General features: G+C 43.4%; 1 protein-coding gene and 1 pseudogene across 2 annotated transcripts in view; one reads left to right on the top strand and one right to left on the bottom strand.

The window, feature by feature from the left end:
- LOC102189772 overlaps positions 1–16,320 on the bottom strand; it is a 155,512-nt pseudogene extending 139,192 nt beyond the window's left edge.
- Positions 14,251–21,558, top strand: part of NKAIN3 (Na+/K+ transporting ATPase interacting 3) — a 526,059-nt gene continuing 518,751 nt past the window's right edge. The window contains exon 1 of one of the 2 annotated variants that reach the window (XM_018058468.1): positions 14,251–17,371. In XM_018058468.1, coding sequence (XP_017913957.1) covers positions 17,318–17,371 — 54 coding nt within the window. In that variant the 5' untranslated portion in view covers positions 14,251–17,317. The remainder of the gene's footprint in view (positions 17,372–21,558) is intronic. The other variant, XM_018058469.1, reaches the window with a different exon arrangement.

Below are 21,558 nucleotides of genomic sequence, written 5' to 3'. Positions count from 1 at the left end.
TGGACATTGTATTAATCAGGAAATAATAAGTGATGTCCTACAATATCCCCGAAGAGAAAAATAACTGAGGAGGTCTCCTAGCTGACCCATTATACCAATGAGAATACCTGTGTATCGGGGCCGATGAGGGCCAGTCAGCAGTGGTTTCAAGGAGTCCAGGGGTGAAGCGTGGTAGCAGGAGCACAGTAGAGAATCTGTGTGGGGTGGGTGTGCCCAGACACAGAACAGAACAGTCCAGGTCTGCACTTGCTTTGGGGGCAGTTGGCAGAACTGATAGATGCATGGAAACGTAGTTTTCAGCACAGGTGAACTGTCATGGAGAGTCCTGGTGGAAAAGAGCTTCCTAGCTGGGCTGGTGAGGCTCAGGAAGAAGTCAAAATGGAGAAATTGCCTCTACTGGCTCCATTGTCAGTACTGCTGGAGGTCTGGGACCAGAGACTCCACTGTGATGTCAGGATGTGTGTTTGTGTGTGCTTAGTCACTTAGTCGTGTCTGATTCTTTGCCATCCTGTGAACTCTAGCCCACCAGGCTCCACTATCCGTGGGATTTCCCAGGCAAGAATACTGGAGTGGGTTGCTATTTCCTCCTCCAGGGGATCTTCTTGACCCAGGGATTGAACCTGCATCTCCTGCATTGGCAGGCGGATTCTTTAGCACTGAGCCACCTGGGCCGCCAATTCCAGGATGAAGTTGGTCCAAGCAACAGAACTCCATAAGTGACTTCTTTTGCAGGTGGTACCAGAGGGAAAGGAGCTGTGAAATGAACAAGTTGGAGAGAGAGCCTCACACCTCAAACCCCTCGTCTCTCTTCCACATAACGTACCTGCGCCAGCTCAGCAAAACTGATACATTCTCTGCTTCCGAGGCAGCACGTCTCTGCCCCTTGCTGTTCTCATTAGTCTTCATAACACCTGATGTGGGGATGGAGAGTAAGTGGGAGGCCGCCCAGGAGGTTTCAAGCTGGGAAAGGCCAGGAGCGATGGCGAGAAAGACACCACTGTGACCCTGAAAGTAATGACAGACCCGCATGAACCCTGCTTCCTGACTGGCATGACGCTTGCCATGAGGATGTGAGGATTGTGTATATATTTAATTTATTTATATATATATATGTATGTATGTGTGTGTGTGTGTATATATATGTTCTGGCATCTTTAAAACTTTTCTGGCTGGTGGGAGGTTGCCCTTCCTGGAACTAAAGATCCCAACCCAAGGCAGGCCTTTGATATGTAAACCGATCAGCCCAGAGCCCGCCCTCCTCTGTGGGCCTCTGAACACTGTGCTCAGTCATTCAGTTTTGTCTGACCTTAGCCTTTGCGACCTCATGGACTGTAGCCCACCAGGCTCCTCTGCCCATGGGATTCTCCAAGCAAGGATACTGGAGTGTGTTGTCATGCCCTCCCCCTGAGGATCTTCCCGACCCAGGGATGGAACCTGTGTCTCTTATGTCTCTTGCATTGGCAGGCATGTTCTTTACCACTGCACCACCTGGAAGGCTCCTAGGAGGCAATATATCTCTGCCTCCATCACCCCAGAGCCAGGTAACCGGCAGCTAGGGACTACGCCTAAAGCTAGGATTCTGCTGAATATATTCAAACAAGCCAGTCCTTAACTGTTCACCTGGACTTGCCTTGCCTTTCCCTGGGAACCCTCCCAAAAGTGTCTAGTCCAAGCTTTCCCCTCACTCCTGTTTTTTACTTCCTCATCAGTGAGGCCTCTCCACGTGGCCCCGCATGGCAGGCAGGACCTATGTGTATAATAAACCTCACTTTCCTGAAGCTCTCCTGTGTCTCCTCTTGTGGCCTCACTTGACTGACCATCAGATAAAAAACAAAACATAGAGCAGTATAGGATGTTTTAAAAGTGCTTTGGACTGTTCAGAAGTATACAGAGATTCAATGGCAAGGGATATAAAAGTGGATTTTATTTTAATAGGAGGATTCTTCAAGTATCCTTTTCATTTTATTAAACTCAGTTACCAGGCACTGACCTCAATCCTGGGAGATACAGGGATGGAGAGAGTCGTGACTCTGCTCCTCAAGCAGACAGTCAGCTAGATAAGATGCAGAGAAACAATAACTGCCTTTTGGGTATTTGGTGCCTGGTGAGAGGTGGAGAACTTGGGAGAGAGGGGGCTAGAAGGGAGGGTTTACAGCCCCTTGAGCATCAGAGAAGTTTGTCTGGAGGAAGTGATCTTTATTTAGTCACCAAATACATTACTTTTTAAACCAGTGGTATTGATGTTATATTGACGGATGTCCGGGATAAGAGGCTATATGTATGGATTTCCAGGAAAGGTCAAGCATTTTGAAGAAGTTTCTTGAAGAAACAATTTCTCAAACTAATGGATTTCAGAATGGATGGTGCTTGGGTAGTAAATCTGGGTGCTGAATAAAAGGCTTTAAAAATTGTGTACAGTTGACCTGTGAACAACATGGTTTTGAGCTGCATGGGTCCACTTACATGAAATATTTTTCAATAGTAAATATTATAGCAGTACAAGATCCCCTGCTAGTTGAATCCACAGATGTGGAATCGAGAATATGGAGGAACCTTGGTATAGGAGGAGCCTCAAGATATGGAGAACTGACTAAAATTTATACTAGAATTTTTGACGATGTGGAGATTTGGGGCTCCTGGCCCTCGTGGTGTTCAAGGGAGAGCTGTATTACCATTGGACATAAAGTTAAGACATTTCAAATCTTTAATATAAATTATTTCTTTAGATTTTACTCCCATAAAAAATACTCAATTTGATGAAAAATTATTATCCTCATATCTACATAGGGCTTCCTTGGTGGCTCAGAGGCAAAGAATCTGCCTGCCTGGGCGAGACTCTGTTTCAATCCCTGGGTGGAGAAAATTCCCTGGAGGAGGTATGGCAACCCACTCCAAGATTCTTGCCCAGGAAATCCCATGGACAGAGGATACTGGTAGTTTATAGTCCATGGCGTGGCAAAAGAGTTCAGACATGACTTAGCGACTAAACAACATCTCTACATAATAATTTCTTTCACTTTATAGTATAAGTTCTGATCAGTGTCTGTTTGGTTAGAAAGAGAGAGAGAGAACCACGAATTGCCAACCATGTTATAACGAAAAGTATTAGTAAATATACTCTTGATCACAGAGTGCCAGGTGGTATCAAAGGCAACTACGATTGATCTTACAGTTTTTAGAACACAGAATACAGAATTTAGGACATTTTATGATGCAATCCATGAAAATGAATTCCATGGCTTTATTCACATACATAAAGAGGGAGATGGTTAGTCTTTTTTAAATTGCATCTCATAGGGGAAGTGCTTGTGAACTGCATGGACCCTGTGAGGTGGAGCTTAGCCGTGCTTAGTCATGTGGCAAAGAACACAGGATGTGAGTGCCATCTGGGGCTGGAGATGGTGCACAGCCTGACTAACTAACTCCTTCATTCAGTTCGCTTCCCTTTTCATCTGTCTGTCACACAATAAAGGGAATTAAAATCAGTGATTGATTGTGCTTCACTGCCTTATCATCAAGGCAGAATACATAACCAAATGCACCAAATGAGAAGCTATTTAATCACATTCTCTTTTTTTCTGTGTTTCTAACTCAGTATATCATGGGCCAAGTAACTGACTTTTCTTTTTTTCAAAAGAAGAAAGGACATTTATTTATTTCATTTGAATGTTTTTCCTGTGTGTTTTTTGTGTTTTTCCACAAAACTGGCACTTTCCTAACCATCTACCTAACAACTTGGTTTGAAAAGAAGGTCTTAATTATTAAGGTCTTACTGCGCTTGCCAAGAACTCTAGAACAACAGTAAATATAAGCATGTCAGCAGCCACCTCTTTCCTTTTCTTAATTTTTACAGAAAATATTGATTTAAACATTAAATATAATAATGTTGATGGTTTTGCTATAGATTAAAATATGTCAGGTTAAAAAGTTGTCTTCTGTTCCTATTCTTCAGTAGTTAAGTTCACGCCTGACTCTTCTATTCCTAGGTTGGTAAAAAACTTTTAATGTACATGAACATTGGATTTTAGCATATATATTTTTTTCTCATATCTTCTGATTTCCCTCTTCCCTAATCCAATGATTTCCCTCTTTTAATGTTAATGTAGTAAATGACATTAAAAGAATTTCTATTGTTCAAGCTTTCCTGCATGACTAGATAAAAACAATGCTATTATTCTATATTACTTGTGGGGTTTATGTATATATCAGTTCAGTTCAGTTCAATTCAGTTCAGTCGCTCAGTCTTGTCAACCTAGTTTTCTAACATTTTCAGGAGAATTTTGCAGGCATACTCTTAAAGAAATTGGCATGTCATTCCTATGTCATCTGACTGTGGGAGTACCTGACTGTAAGTCACACAGCTGGGGGAGGGAAGAAGTGACTCTTCCTACTTCCTCTAAAGCTGTCCTGAGCGGTGGCTGCAATGAGAATAATCCTGTAATGGCAACAGCTGTGGAAGTTGAGACAATATGGATTTTAGCAGCAGCAGCACCAAGGGATCCCTGTGATAGAGGCCACAGTGGCAGCAATGGGAACAATTCAGGAAGTAATGACAATATTAGCTGCAGCTGGAGCAGCTGACACATGAGTCCTCATGGTGGAAGCTTCAAAAACAGCAGTAATGACCCAGGTTCAGAAGGACCACTTGCTAGACTTCTGCTTAAGAAGCTGAACTTGGACATCTGAAGGTCTGAAGTACCTGCCGTTGATCTCTGGGCAACATTTTCACTCCTCCAACTTAGAGGAAACAGAGATTCCTTGTAGTGACTAATTTTCAAACAACACTACTTTTCCATCTTTGGCTCCATACATTCTCACAACTGATTTCTCGATGAAATATGATAAATCTGACTCATTTGTTTTGTTTCCCATGCAATGTTTTAATTTCTTAATTAATTGCAATTGTGGAAAACCTGGGGTAAAATATAAAACTGCATTTTTCAGTGGTCTCCACTCCTTGCAAGGCAACAGTTGGCTGGTTCTGAGTAACGGCTTCCCCTTTAAACAAGTTCATCACATTTCCCATCCAGGCAGCCTCCATTACCACGCTTCCTTCCTGGCCCTGCACACACATATTTGCCATACCTACTGTAAATGGTAAACATGCACAGCAGAAATTCAGGAATATTTATTTTCTTCACTTATCAAAGCAAGATGGATTTCAAAAGGTTCATAAAGATAACTGACTTAAACTGCAGTAGTAACATTTAGAGCCACTCCAGATGGCACTAATGGTTAAATAATCCACCTGTCAATGCAGGAGATGCAGCAGATGTGGGTTCGATCCCTGGGTCGGGAAGATCCCCTGGAGGGGGCCGTGGCAACCCACTCCAGTATTCTTGCATGGAGAATCCCAAGGACAGAGGGGCTTGGTGGGCTGTAGTCCATGGGGTCACAAAGAGTTGGATATGACTGAAGTGACTTAGCACAAGCACACAACATAGCTATTAAATGAAAAATAAATAGACTGATCACATAAATACAGCTTTAAAATTAATTGTTTGGAAACAGCAAGGATTTGGTTTCTTTGGTTCTGTTTTTGTTTTGCTTGGTAATTTAAGCCTTAAGTAAAAGAAATGACATTATTTGCTCCACATTCTCAACTCTTTGTAGCTTTGGATTTTCTTTTTCCACGCATATGAATCCTTTGAAGTCAAGCAGGGCTGAGGCAGAGGCAGAGGACTGTTTGTGCAATCCAATCAGGCTAATTTCAATTTCAAGTGCAGGAGACAGGCACGCTTTTCATCGCCTCCTTTGTGCAGCTATGATGGATTGACTACTGTTGAGTTAGTAAGATTTCCAGGAAAGGACAGTACAAATGCTGGCCTAAGCAGCCTGTTAATAAATAGACCTCCAGTCTTGAAATCTTCCACTTGCTGTTTTAAGAGTAGAGTAAAAGCTCCACAAAAAGCAGAATACATTTCACTTTGCAGTTTCATCTGAAGAGCTACTGTTATTTACATTCCCACATGTTTTTAATAAGAAGTGCAGGGAAAAGAGCCCTGTATAAAAGAACACACAGACTTGTAAGATCAAGAACTGGTAACAAAAAGAAGTAAGAGTTTCATACTATCTAAACATAATCTTATTTGCTTTATCCATTTCGAAATACTTTATTGAAATCTCTTTTTTCAAAGGGTGTGGGCAGAATATGAGATTAAACTCTTAAATAACCCAATGAAATTATTTCTAAATGATTATCATGTGTTTGTATATGTGCCCTTAAGTATAAAAAAAATCAATCATCATTTGAAAAGAAGCATGGGCTGTATTGTGTGTGTTAGTCACTAAGTGGTATCTGACTCGTTGTGACCCCATGAACTGTAGCCCACCAGATTCCCCTGTCCTTGGGAGTTACCAGGCAAGAATACTGGAGTGGATTGCCATTTTCTTCTCCAGGGGATCTTCCTGACCCAGGGATTGAACCAGGGTCTCCTGCATTGCAGGCAGATTCTTTACTGTTTCAGCCACCAAGGAAGCCCTGAGCCATATTAAGTGTAGAGAAAAAGTGTTTCCTGATGATTTTCTTTATTTTCATTGCTTAAATTCTTCCAAAAGAAAGAGAAAAACCAGTATAAAATGATGAACAAAAACAAAGCAAAACCAAAATAAATTATGTAACTAAACCCAACATTAATTCTCAATTAAAATCAAGAGAATTTTAAAAATTGTACTAATCAAAAATACCTAGCTCTTACCATCTATTCACTGTGGGTCTGAAGCAGATCCAATGGGTTTATGCTAATTTACTCATCTGATTCTCATAACACTTTCTGTTTAAAACCTTTATCAAGATTCTCATTTCACAGAGAAGGAAAGAGAAGTAATATGATTTTCTCAAGGCCATGGAGCTGGTTGAGCAAGATTTGAGTCCAGGCAATGGGCATCTGGAGGTTTTACCAGATGTTACTAGCTCTTGTTTTCCAGATACATATGTTTATGGGTTGATTTAGTCAAATGCTATTAATGCTGCTTCCATGAGATATGAACACTGGTCATGTCTTCAGGGGTCTCTGGTCTCACGTCTATCTAATTTCATCCAATTCTGCCCCTCTGGGTGAACTTCACTTTGGTTGAAGACCTGAAGGAGGGGTTGGCAAAGTTGGGTAGAAGAGGTGCAGGTAGATAAGACTTCACAGTGGACATAGAGTCTATCCTTGAATTTGATGATGAATTCCCTGGGGAGAGGTGTTGTGCCCTTTTGGAGCCTGGTAGTGGAGGGGGAAAATTTGTTGGATATTGTTGGACTCCTTGTTGGAGTATCATGCCAGGGAGAAATAGTAGGAGATGAAGACAGATGATAAACAGCCTTGTAAACCATCCTAAGATCTCACTGCACACCTGGGCCACGGCTCAGCAAGCCAGGGAGAAAGAAAGTGAAGTGTTAGTCACTCAGTCATGTTTGACTCTTTGCAACCCCATAGACTGTAGCTTTCCAGGCTCCTCTGTCCATGGGATTTCCCAGACAAGAATACTAGAGAAGGGTTGCCATTTCCTCCTCCAGGGGATCTTCCTAACCCAGAGACTGAACCCACATCTCCTGCATCTCCTCTATGGGGAAGGTAAAATTCAACCTGGTCTGCTCTCCTGAAACTTGCATCCCTGGGCTGAGAAATATCTGACAAGTAGACCAGGGTGAAGAATCCAGGCCCCTTTTAGCTAAAAATTTTAGAAATAAGGACTTCCCTGGTGGCTCAGATGGTAAAGCATCTGCCTATAGTGCAGGAGACCTGGGTTCAATCCCTGGGTCGGGAAGATCTCCTGGAGAAGGAAATGGCAACCCACTCCAGTATTCTTGCCTGGAAAATCTCATGGACGGAGGAGCCTGGTAGGCTACAGTCCAAGGGGGAGCAAAGAGTCGGACACAACTGAGCAACTTCACTTTCACTTTAGAAATAAGACTGTCTTCTGGGCAGAGCTGCTGCACACCACTAGATATGCTTTTGCTCCAGGCATTAAAAAAATGCATGCTAAGTTGCTTCAGTCATGTCCAACTCTTTGCGACCCTATGGACTGTTGCCTGCAGGCTCCTCTCTCTGTGGGATTCTCCAGGTAAAAATACTGGAGTGGATTGTCACACCCTCCTCCAGGGGATCTTCTCAATCCAGGGGTCGAACCTGCATCTCTTATGTTTCTTGCTCTGGCAGGTGGGTTCTTTACCACTAGTGCCACCAGGGAAGCCCATTTTAAAAAGTAAGGAACCTTAAGATTGAGGCCAGACTTATGGGTACAACACTGCTTGGAGTGCCCTGAGCTTTCCTTTCTCATTCAAGGCCAAGGTTAGCATTATCATTTGATTTTTAACATGAAGACTAAGCCATTTGCATTTCCTTTTTTAAACTGTCTAATATGTTTACAGGTGTTTCCCTGGTGGCTCAGATGGTAAAGAGTCTGCCTGCAAAACGGGGGACCCAGGTTCGATCCTTGGGTCAGGAAGATCCCCTGAGAAAGAAATGGCAACCTACTCCAGTATTCTTTCCTGGGAAATCCCATGGATGAAGGAGCCTGGCAGACTAAGTCCATGGGGTCGCAAAGAGTTGGACACAACTGAATGACTTCAATTACTTAATGATGTTTATGCTTAAGATGACAAATGATGATGGAGTGTTATAGGGTATTTGTTGTATTTACCTTTATCGTCACTGTATGACTTAGACTGCATAGTAATGACAGCTAATTTTGCCTGAATCCCTATAACTTAGATCAAGTAATAATTAGAGAAAAAAAAAATTGTCTGTCTTCTTCAGGTTAAGCTCAGGGGATCCACTCCTACTTTCTGCAGAATAAGTTAAATTTACATAGATTAATAGCAGGTTTATATGTTGGTTATGATAAAAAGGCTGTGCTTTTTCAACTGCACTGTGCTTCTGCAGAGCATTTAGATAACACTCTTCCTCTCAGTTTGCTTACAAATACTTAGTAACTTAGTCATTTTACATAAACTGCTTCCATTTCAATGAAGGATGTTATTTCCTAGCATGAGATATAAGCATACATGAATTTAAAATGAGATCATCTTTATGTCTGTTTCTTCAAGGATATATTGAAAATAGGATTTGCTAGAAACACCAACGATACTGTAAAATATTCAATGGCATTCATACAAAAGGAAACAGCAGGCAGAAATCTTCTGAAGCACTTAGATCAGAAATAGGGTCAGCCAGCACTTGAGGAAGTGGCAGGCTGCTCTAGAAGACGTATTTTCATGGGCATGTTAAGAAGCCTCAGGCAGAGGGTGTGAACATGAGACCCTCCTTGGACAGGGACAAAGGGCAAAAGTTTCTGGTAGCAAATGTTTGTGCATAACTTTTTGGATTAGCATCCTCAATCATTCCTACCTGTGCTCAGCAGAAATCTCTCCCCACCACTGTCCACTTTCACATCCACTCATTCAAAAAATATTTATTTGTCTCTGTCGGATCTTCACTGCATCATGTGGGATCTTTAGTTGTGGTGCATGGACTCTCTAGTTGGGAGTGTGGGCTCAGTTGCTCACGGCACATGGATCTTAGATCCCTGACCAGGGATTGAACCCATGTCCCCTTCATTGCAAGGTAGATTCTTAACCATTGGGCCACAGAGAAAGTCCCTTACAAACATTTTTAAAGTTAGGAACTAGGCTAGGAACAGGGCAAACACAAAGAATGAGCCAGGACTGCTGTCTGTGACAAACTGAAGCAGTCCTTGAGGATTCTGACACACTATGCCTGTACTTTGGGATATAACTGTGTTTGAAGTGAAGGTTACTGTCAATTCCTTTTTTTTTTTTTTTAAGTTTTCAAACCTCTCTACCTATTGTGATTCATAGATACGACAGAATTCTTAGTGTTCTTATGATCATCTCCTCTTCTTTTTTCTACCATGATATAAGGAAATAAGACAGTATTTAAACAGCTAAATATGTTAATATTTCTTCTCCCTACACTTTCCCTACTGTGCTAAAGGAATAGCAAAAGTCAATATCCATTATCACTTACTCAGCAATGGTCTATAGAGTAGTTATCATGGGATCATGCTGATGGTAAGTGATGGCTACTAGGCAGAAGAGATTAACAGTCACTGACTAGCTGTGTTAGTTGCTTATTCTAGATATCTCTGTGGCTATTTTGAGAAGCAAGTATATTAAAAGGTAGAACAACACCTTAGCACTATAAATCTGAGCAAAGCATTAATGTTAACATATAATGATGCCCCATTGAAGGGGTGGTTCATGCTATGGAGACTGTCTACCTAGAGCAGTCATTTATAGAAAGCATTTATGGTAGATGAACCATGACACTATGTTCTTCTGGTTGTTTTTTTATTTCTAATGGGCGTTGACATGTATTCCCAAAGGTTCAAGCTTAACTGTCTCTGAGATGGGCCTCTCTCTCCATCTTTCAACCATGGTAATGCCTTTCATCCAATGAGACTCAAGAAAGAAAACCCGACTCATTCATCAGTATGTCATCACATGACTGGAATTAAACACGAAAGCAGTCCAACCTCTGCATTGAAGAATTAGCAAGTATCACAGGTGTACTAGTCTTCTGCTTCCATTTCAGGCTTCAACAGCATCCAGAAGTTGTACTTTCTACCAAAAGGAGTAGGGACATAAAGGCTCATCTTCAAAATGAGGCCTCACAAAGAACTAAGTTCTTCCAAGTAGAAAAAGAAGCCCCAGGAAGTGTAAGGGACAAGTGAGAGGCAAGCAGAAGGTAACCCTTGTCAGAAGGATCTTTTTCTGAATATAAGAGATGGTAACCCTGTACTGAAAGTAGATTTTGAGTACACACAAGCAGAGACTGAGTGTAATTGGCATATAATTAGAATAAGAGTTCTGATGCAAGGGCAAGTTGGCCTCATTGGAGATCATCGTTACAGCAATGATCATCAATGCTGGAAGAGAAACACAGACGCGACCAAACCGTTCATTCTTGCAGTCACCTGTTGCTAAGAGTGACGCTAATCCTTAGTGAGGAGGAAATAGGAAACTCATGTCAGCATCTCAGTGTGAAATTTCTAGTATGTAGTATACCGTGATGGCCCACAGTACACCGTGGTGTTTAGGCTAACGACCGTGAGCTGCCTGCTGTTCTGATCCTATGCTGTTGGTTAACTCGTTATCTGCTTATCCATTTGTTACTTTTATGAAATCAATCTAAAGAATCACTAAGTTTCATGTATAAAAAATTGGGTTGAATCTTACTCCGCATTTAAGATATCAATGCCAAGAATGGAACACCAGGTGAGTGTAAGTGTGTCTTGGTTTGGACTTTTATGGAAATAGATCCTTAGATAAAAATTCAAATGCAAGCAGTGTGCTTGGAAGATGGTTCCTGGAAATTACAGATGGAAGTAGGACGTGAAACCAAGAAGGGGAAGGGCCAATAAAAGGCGGATTATGAAACAAACTGGGCTTCCCAGTTAGGTAAGTGGTAAAGAAAATACCTGCCAAGCAGGAGATGCAGCTTCAATACCTGGGTCAGGAAGATCCCCTGGAGAAGGGCATGGCACCCACTCCAGCATTCTTGCCTGGAGAATCCAAATAGATAGTGGAGCCTGGCAGACTACAGTCCATGGGGTCACAAAGAGTCAGACACGACTGAGCGACTAACACACACATCAATACTTATGCACATTGGTATATTTTGGGGGGATCATATAAGCATAGTATAATACCATGGACAAATAAAAAATCCATCATTTATATATTACTAAAAAATAGTTTGCTCCATATAAGCCTAAGCTAATCTACTTTACATTAGGTTTTACATTTCAGATGGACTACTGTCCAGTATTGCATATGCCTGCTGTTACATGTGTAGCATATTTTATATGGTTATTTCTTACTTTTAACTACTTTAAAGTAATATTAGGCTACAAGAAAAGTAAATTACAGAGATCCCATATGTTTCCCTTAATGTTAACATCTTAGAGAAACATTATTTAATAAAATGCGACATTATATGATAATGCATGACATTATATAGTAATATAGGACTGATTCTGGACCCAGATAGATGTGAGCAGATCTGCTGCAAAAGTTCATCATTTTGTAGAGATATGCTTTCCACGTAGGATGCTGAAATGGATAAAAATATTTACCATCCTTGGTTTAAAAATAGCAGAAAAAATTGTTTTATTTTGGAACACAATGTAATCCAATAGATAGGTAGATAGATACATAATACATACATACAAAGAACAAGTTGGGAGGCAGCAGGGTTCACTGACTTTGTATTAATGTTATCTTTTTGCTTTCAGTCATGCCACCTTCTCTCTTTCTTTGCTGGTGTCTAGCTAAGCTGCCATGCAGAGAAGTCTAATCTGATTTTCTGGAATCTTCAGAAAAGCAGAGGGCAGGAGAGCAGATTTTAATAGTAGGAAGGAAGTGTTCGAGTTGCTGATATGAGGGCTCTGACATAGTATGCATGCAGTGGCGTTTCCTGCATAAAAATCCCCAGTGGTTGCCAATGTTTGGCAATAAACTACTACGTGAGACATGCTTGAGCTCTTGGTGTCAGTAGGGGCGTCTCAGTGCATATTAGAAACACCCTACATGTGTTTCACTGTAGTAGTAGTTATGATAATAGTAAGCACAAAATCAGTGTTGTTAGACCAATAAAGCGTATGATAGGTAAATATTAATTGAGGCTTAGTTTTTAACCCAAATCATCCCTTTCAAATTTTTAAACTACTAACAGTTCTTGAAGCAAAATGCTTCAAAGAAATTTTCTTATTCTTTCTCCTTTTGTAATTCTTGCATCCTCAAGCCTTTCTGGTTTTCTTAAAAACACTCCCACACACCCTATCCATCTGCCACTTCTTTCTCACCTTACTTCCTAATAAAACAGCCCCTTGAGGGTGGGTCACTTTTAAAGCTTTGATGTAAAGTGCTTATAGCAAGAAGGATCTCTCTTTGTAGGGAATAAGGAACTATTGAAATTATAACTGCCATCTCTCTGGTGTCGCCAGCATACTGGGGCATTCCTCGCTATGCATAACAAGTGAATCAATTCTAACTAGAATTGATTGTGGCCTCAACAGGCATTGGACAGCACACTAATGTACCACAGTCTTCACGACCGTGCTTCACACATTCCACACGTAGGTCTCCAATTTCTCTCTAGTATGAACCTTATCTTTGCTCCCACCAAGCAGCCATACTCTCCTTTCAACATCTGTCAGATATCCATGAAGTTAAGCCCGTGACAGCAGGGGGTGTGGAGGATTTTAATTTTCTTGTGCCCAGGAGGGCCCCATCCCCACCCAAATCAAGCAGGAAAAGACACTTATTTAGTGGCATGTCTAGGAACTTTTCTCAGTGGAGATAGGAAAACACTTATCATTCTGAACACCATTTCATGCAAACAAAAGTGCCAAACAGGAGGAAAGAAAAAAAGAGAGAAACAAGCAGTGAAATAATTAAGGAGGAACTTCAGTTCCTACAAGCTGGTGTCTCAAATCCTAGTATTTGAAAGACCTGTGGACTCTATTATGCAGTCTGAAAATCTGCACTTTTGGGTCTGTTCTCTAGGGGTGCTCTCTTAATCCAGGTATGTTACTCTCCCCATGTGTAAATAATTTGCTTCTCTCTCAACTTTAAGGGGAACAGGACTTGAGTTTCTCAAAAGGAATTTTACCAAGAAACTGAGAAATAGAAAAGACAGACTAAAGACAAAAACATGTCATTAGGGTATGTGTGCATGTTTATACGTATGTGTTTAATACAGGTATTTACTGTGCTCTATACATGTGTGTATACATATATATCCTATACTGTGCAAGAAATATGCTAAAAATGTCCACAGGTTATATTTTTTCATTCAAGAAATAATAAATTTAACTATTGTAAGCACTGGAGAAATAGCATTGTTTTTGAGTGGGGGAGATGGGAAATCATAAACAAATCACTGTTTCGATAGAAAATACAATAGATTGGCTAGGGTGTTACATCAGACAGTGTGGTCAGCGAAGGCCTTGTAGGATGTGACATGAGGCTAAGATCTGCATGGAGCGAGGGAGCCAGACACAGGTAGGTGGAGGTTGAAGAACAAACGTCCGGCTTAGTCCTACAGGGCAAGTCACATCATGCTGGAAGCGAAGTGACTTGCCTGAGATTCTACAGTGAGGAAGTGGTACAGGCTGTTCCTTAGATTATAATTTCTTCCTGCATCAGCTTTTCCAAAATCCTCCCTAGGCCCCACCCTTTTCCATTGCTCAGTTGTTTTCTACTCTCTTCGCCTCTCCCCTCCCCAAGAGATCAGATCATTCCCTTGGCATCCCTCACTGAGGGAGAGAACTTGATGACAGCGCTCAGTCCCAGGTGGGCTCAGCTTCCCTGACCCATCTGCTCTCCCTTTCCACCTCCGAGCCCTAGAGGGGAAGGGACAGAATGTATCACTCGGCTTTGCAAACCTGGCAGCTAGCATTGCTTTTGACAAAAGCAATTGGCAAAAGAAACAAGAAAGAAATACTTGAGGGTGACACTGAGGAAGAAACAAAACAAAGAAGGGGGCGAGGACGATTTTTACCTCATGATGCAAATCACTTTAGAAAACGAGAATGAGAGGCTTCAGTGAAAAGCAGGTAGCCTCACATACTTTCTAGACTTCTCCCTAGTGCTGTGTCTTCTCTCCTCTCTTTCAAAGCCAAAAGCATTTTGCAACCATCTAAAATTATTACAAGGAAGACTCTAATCTGGTTCCTTCCGTAAATGGGGCAGTGGGAAGGGGAAGGTGCAGGAGGACCACCATGGTCCCCTGGAATCACACCAGGATGGTGCCACTGGCTCTGGAGATGGGGCCAATGCAAAGACTATGTCTCCTTCCCAGCAAACAGTTAGCTCCTCTGCAGGTGTCACTCGTGTCCTAAGATTCAAAGGCAGTGCAGTGAATGTGTAAATCCAGGAGCTCTTGAGTCCAACCTGGCTTTCCCTTCCTCTTCATCCATTCAGTGACCACTGGATGCCTGTTCTTCGGTTCACATCTCTTCACTGGGGAGGCTCATAGCACCTACTTCATAGGTCATTGCGAGGATGGAATAAATGAATGTATGTAAAGCACTTAGCCTGGTGCCTGGCAAGGATCCAGTTCATCTTAGCTGCAAATTTGGTACTTCTTGAAAAATAAAGTGATGAAAAAAAGGATATTGGGGTGAACATATGTAAATGTGGAGGGAAGAAAGGATCATTATGTTTATTATCATCATTCATTGAAATTCCTGATGGTGAAGAGGCTATGATAATTTCTGGAAGTTGCAGGTAGTTCATGCCCTGCCTCCCTCCTACAGTTTTAGAGGGGAATCAGTGGTCTGGAATTTCTGCCCCATCATTTCTTGTATGCTAACTTACCTATCTGTCAGTGCCTATTCTTTCCTGTTTGTTTCATTCATCATGAAAGGTGATGGCTGTTTATTGTGCATAGAAGAACCATGTCCTCATAATCCTTGATCTCTAAAGTCTTACTTTTTTTTTTTTTTTTAACGCTTCTGACTCTATTAACCCCCTTCTCAGACATCGGACAGAGAGGTGCAACCTAACAACAAATGTGCTTTACCCTCTCCTTGATCCAAATCTTCAGGTTATTCGTGTGTCCCTACTACCATTTCAGAGACACCACGCAGCGATTTTCCTGGGAACTATGCTTTAAGTTACAAACACCAGTCCTGAAGGAACAGTTCAGCAAGAGCCAGTTAATTTCAAGACAAATAAAACCACAACTCCCTGTAATGCCTGAAGGCACGGCTTGAGCAGTTTCCCTGCATGGAGTGAATTTTTAAAAACGCAGAGATCTTTCTCCTCTTGCTAATCTACCACTAAGGACCCAGGAGGGCAGCACTGGGTTAGGATGGGGTTTCTGTGCCAAGTTCCGCAGAGCCTCTTTGGAGACAGACGATCGGCCAGGAGGCTTGTTCTGCTCTTCCAAGTGCGCGAGCTTCGCGCGTTGTTTCACCAGGTAGCAAAAGTGCGCGTGAAAACTGACACTGAGCCTGAAGAAACCGAATCCTAAGCAGAACTCCTCGGCTGTAACCTACTAGCGGAGAGAGAGCGAGCAACAGAGCCTCCTTGGGGTTCTTGGAGAGTTGGTCCTGGATCTTAACCATCCGGAATCAGGGCTTATTTCCAAGCTCCTTTCAAACAATTTAATTATCTCTGGGAAGAAATCATATTTATCTTCAAGCCGGAAACATTCTCATTCCTAGAAAAGCCACGCGTCCTTATCTTTCATGCCTGGTGACAATTTCTAACATCTTTTTAGTTGAGAAACCTACGCCGGGTCTCCTCGCGGTTCCGACTCTCCCCGCGCTCCGTACCAGCGCATCTCTTTGCCGCCGCATCGCCTCTGCCGGATCCAACTCGGTCAACTCGTCCCGGAGACTCCAGCAGGGCTGGCCTCCGGGGTAGCCGATTGCAGCAGCCGGGGGCGACCCTGGCCCCGAGAACCCGGAGCCCCACGCCCAGGGCCGGCCGCCGGGACGCGCCCGCGCCGGCAGCCCGTCTCGGAGCTCGGCCTGGCGCTGCGCTCGGCTTCTCGCCTCCGGGATCGTCTTCCACCGAGAGGTCTCAACTCCCACCCTCTCCACCTCCGGGCATCAAAGTCAAACCCGGTCCCCTGCTTCGTACATCCCTGGACCACCTTCCCAACATCCAGCACAGCCCCGGGCCAGAAAGCCGCGCCCGGGTCTCCCCAGTTCCAACCGCGCCGAGGGTCTCCCGCACCAGCCGTCGCCCCAGTTCATGCTCATTCATATTCATTCTCTTTCTCTTTCTCTCTTCCTCTCTCCAGACTCCTAACTAGACAGGCCGATCCTCCCCCCGCCACTCCCTTTCATTCATCCCCCTCCGCCACACACACACGCACACACACACACACACACGAGCGCGCGCGCACAGACACACACACAAGCACACACCGACATACACACGCGCGCACACACAGCCCACTCCACTTTTCAGACGCCCACTCCCCCACACACTCTCCCCTCCCCTAAACATACTTCCACCCACTCACCATCTGTAGCCTCCCTCCCTCCGGTCCGCCCCCTCCCCGCCTGCCCGATTCCCCCTCCCCAAGAAGCAGACCTGCCCCGCGGGCCTCAGGGACCCCAGCCAGACGCTCGGGCTGTGCGCGCCGCACTGACCTCTGCCCGCCCGGGAAACTAACAAAGGCGGCGCGCGAGCCCGGCCCCGGGAGCGGAGAGCGGCGGCCGCGGGGCGCGTGAGCCGGGGCCGGGCGGGCGAGCGCCGGGAGGGGGCCGCTCAGGAGTCGGGAGGCGGCGGCGCCGGACGACGCGGACCTCAGGCGGCGCGCGCCGCTCGGACGCCGCGGGCATCATGGGCTGCTGCACCGGGCGCTGCTCGCTCATCGGCCTCTGCGCGCTGCAGCTGGTGAGTTCCTGCCCCGGCTCCCTCCGTCGGCCCTCACCCTCCCCGCCAGCCGCGGGCACTCGCCGGGTGGCCCTGCCCTGCGCGAGGGCGCGGTCTCCCTGGGGCCCCGGGCGCCCGGCGTCGCCACGCGGTCCAGGGGCTACTGCCCCGGGGCGCCGGGGGAGTGAGCGACTCCCCCGCCCCTGGGCTGGCCAGCGGGCTTTAGCCCCTCCGCCTTCCCGCTGAAGTTTCACGGGGGCTTGTGGGCTCTTTCTTCTCGGGATGGTTTCCAGTAACGTGGTGTCATCAGAAGGAGCGTGGGAATGCCCAGTCTTGGGGAGACGGGGTCGCCCCCCGCCCGCAAGTCTTAGTTAAGAGTGAGGTGTTCGTACGTTAAACGCGGTTGAAAGCGGGTGTTTGAGGAGGCTTGGCTCTCCAGGAAGGATAGGAGGTCGCGCTGTGTGTGTTTTGAAACAGACGGTTTCAGCCTCCAACCTTCCAATTTCTCTTCAGATTTTGTTGAAATGCGGCGTGTTCAGAGAGCGACAGACTGATAGCTGTCTTGTGGGACAGAAGGCGTGGTGGCTTGCCAGGGAGTGCGTGGAGTGGGAAGCTGGGGACCAGAGCGGAGAGTGAGAGGGCTTTCAGTGTGGGACGAACACCTCTCTTGACACATGTCCTGTTGGGACCTAGTCTGGCCCTGTGCTCTATCGCTTGAGGTCCAGGCCACAGACCGATGTGTGAGACGTCTATGTGCGAGAGATTCATAGACATCTCCCTTTTATTACACTTAAGGACAGACTGTTTAGATGCTATGTCAAGCTTTCTTCCAAGTGGTGTTTTTCAAAGTCGCCAACATTAGCTAGCCTGTTTTGACCATCAGAAGGAAAAAGGTTTTTGGTGAGCTTGACTGCATAAGGTCAACCCTTTACTGAGGGTTAAAATAATGCTCTTTCTTGAATAGTTAGTCCTTGTACCGATGAATGTTTTAAGAGGTTTCACTTTTCTCTTGCCTCAGTGTTTGACTCTCCCATTAAACCCTCACTTGAGAAGTTCTCTTCATTGTTTACATAATGTGAGCATAATTTATATATTTATAGATCTGAAATCAGTGACTTCTTTGCTTTAAATCTCTGAAACATTCCTTCTATCCTATTAAATAGGATGTATTTTCTAGAGTTTTCCTGAAAAATAATTTGAAAATTCACTGGAACATGAATGGTTTCTTTCATTAAGGAAAGAAGGGCCAAGGATCATTTACGCTTTGGTTGTTAGAAGTGGACATGGCTTATATGCTGGGAAAACAAGAAATATTTAGTCAGCCTTTGAGTATGCAAAATAGTAGATGGGCACACTGGATTGTGTGATCTATAGTGGCATCAATCTTTCTGTTTTACACACAAATGATATGGAAAGGTTTTTGATATAGCAGATTTTTCAATGCAGTTATGATGTCCTTAATTGATATTGTATCTGTTTTGATGTTCATGTGTTTGGTATTTCATGTATCAGCCTGGAATGCCTCCATCTTCCATATACACCTTAATTGATAGAAATGCAACTTACTCCTCAAAGCTTGTCTAAAATTTCCACCTTCTCTGTGGAGTCTTCCCTGGTGCTCCAGGTAAAATCAATCACTTCTTTTCCTTTAATTGCACAGTATATTGCGTTTTCCTCTGTGAGAAAGCATGTCATCCTCTTACGTTATTTTTAGTGATTTACACGTTACTAGACTGTAAGCAACCTGAGGATAAGGATCAAACATTATTCATCTTTGCAAATCCTGCAATTCTTTAGGAGTGCCTGTATTAGGAGCTGAAACATATGGCTGAATTGATGATGGTAAATTCACATTTGTGATCCATAGAGGGTTTTTACATGAACATTATTTTACCCTTAAAATTACCCTCTGAGGAAGGCACCCATTTCTCTAGTTTGCAGAAGAGGAAGGTGATGCTCATAGAGTTCAAGGACTTCTTCAAATTAATAGTTTTTAGATAGTAGAGACAGCGGACTGATGGTAAACATTTGATGATTAGGTCTTGGACAAACAAAAAATATATGTATATATTACATTATTACATAATATGTTATAAATATTATGTCTATTAAGGATGTATAGCAAATCAACTCTGAACATTCATTAGAAGGACTGATGTTGAAGCTGAAGCTCCAGTACTTTGGCCACCTGATTTGACCCTAACGCTGGGAAAGATTTAAGGCAAAAGGAGAAGGGGGCAACAGAGGATGAGATGGTGAGATCAGCATCACCGACTCAATGGACATGAATTTGAGCAAACTCTGGGAGATCGTGAAGGAGAGGGACGCCTGGTGTGCTGCAGTCTGTGGGGTCACAGAGTTGGACACGACTTAGCGATGAACGCACAGCACTCAGTTTGACAAATAATAATAAAATAGGGCTTTCAGGCAGTACTAGTGGTAAAGAATCTACCTGCAAATGCAGGAGACACAAGAGAGATGGGTTCGATCCTTGGGTTAGTAAGATACCACGGAGTAGGAAATGGCAACCCACTCCAGTGTTCTTGCCTGGAGAATCCCATGGATGAGAAGCCTGGCAGGCTGCAATCCATGGGGTTGCAAAGAGTTGGACACGACTGAGCGCACACACACACACACACACACACAGTAATAAAATATGCAGTACACTTGATTGTAAGTTCTACATAGCTGATTAATTCTGGCAGGATCTCTTTTATTCCATGAATCTGATGAACCCTTTTCTTGGTTCAGTGATGTCTTCTTTCTGGATGGTCTCAATAGCACACTGCTGTCAAGGCCACATCCTTGAAATGGTTGCAGCCTCTACTGAGGGAGTGGTGGGCAGGACTTGCATTCCAACGACTGGGAGAGCAGGAGGAGCCTCTCATTGCCTGGAGTCCCTCTTCAGAGTCACCTGGAGGTCAGGTCTGTTCCATGACCTCTTCCAGCATATGCAGATTCTTTGTTGAATTGGGTAATAGTTCTCAAGTACTGGAAAATTATTTTCTTCATTTCTTTTTTTAAAAAAAATCAACCGCAGTCAATTTACAATATTGTGTCCATTTCAGAGGTACAGCTTCAGATTCTTTTCCATTACACGTTATTACAAGGTATTGAATATAGTTCCCTGTGCTATAGAGTAAGTCCTTGTTGTTTACCTATTTCATATGTAATACTGTGTATCTGTTAATCCCAGATTCCTGATTTATCCCCCCACCCTTTTGCCCCTCTTGTAACCTTATTTTCTATGTGTGTGAGTCTGTTTCCGTTTTGCAAGTAAGTTGAATTATATTATTATTTTTGAAGATTCCACATATAAGTGATATCATATTTGTCTTTGTTTGACTTCACTTAGTGTGGTAATATCTAATTGCATCCATTTTACTGCAGATGGCATTATTTCATTCTTTTTAATGCCCAAGTAATATCCCATTGTGTGTGTGTATATATATATATGTGTGTGTGTGTGGATGCTTTGGTTGCTTCTATGTCTTGGCAGTTGTAAACAGTGCTGCTGTGAATGTTGGGGTGTTCTGGATATATGTCCAGGAATGGGATTCCTAGATCATATGGTTATTCTATTTTTTTTTAAGGAACTTCTATACTGTTCTTTATTGGCTGTACCAATTTACATTCCTACCAACAGTGTAGGAAGGTTCCCTTTTTTCCACACCCTCTCCAGCATTTATTATCTGTAGACATTTTGTTGATGACCATTCTGACCCATGTGAAGCAATACCTCCTTGTGGTTTTGATTTGCATTTCTCTAATAATTAGCAATGCAGAACAGCTTTTCATGTGTCTGTTGGCCATCTGTGTATCTTCTTTGCAAAAATGTCTATGTAGGTCTTCTGCCCATATTTTGATTGGGTTGCTTCAGTTCTTTTGTGCTGTTGGGAATATAATGACCTGACACGTTTTAAGTTTAAGACACATTGCTAGAAAAAAGTTCTCTATCATTTTCTTAAGTCTAGACAATCAACAAAGCAATGTTACAGCCTGATTTTTAGCATTTGCCCATTTCTTTGGTGTCAATACTCCCACATCGGCCAATTTGAAGTAGACTATTACAAGGTCCTTCCATCATACAGATAAAATAAGCATGCAAAAAGCGCAAAGTGTTAGTCACTCAGTCATATCTGACTCTTTGCCACCCCATGGACTCCTTTGTCTATGGAATTCTCCAGGCAAGGATACTGACTTGGGTG

Source organism: Capra hircus, chromosome 14 (genome assembly GCF_001704415.2).
Source record: "Capra hircus breed San Clemente chromosome 14, ASM170441v1, whole genome shotgun sequence".
Classification (NCBI taxonomy): Eukaryota; Metazoa; Chordata; class Mammalia; order Artiodactyla; family Bovidae; genus Capra; species Capra hircus.
The sequence above is the reverse complement of the archived record's forward strand: the minus strand, read 5'-3'. Positions and strand labels throughout refer to the sequence as shown.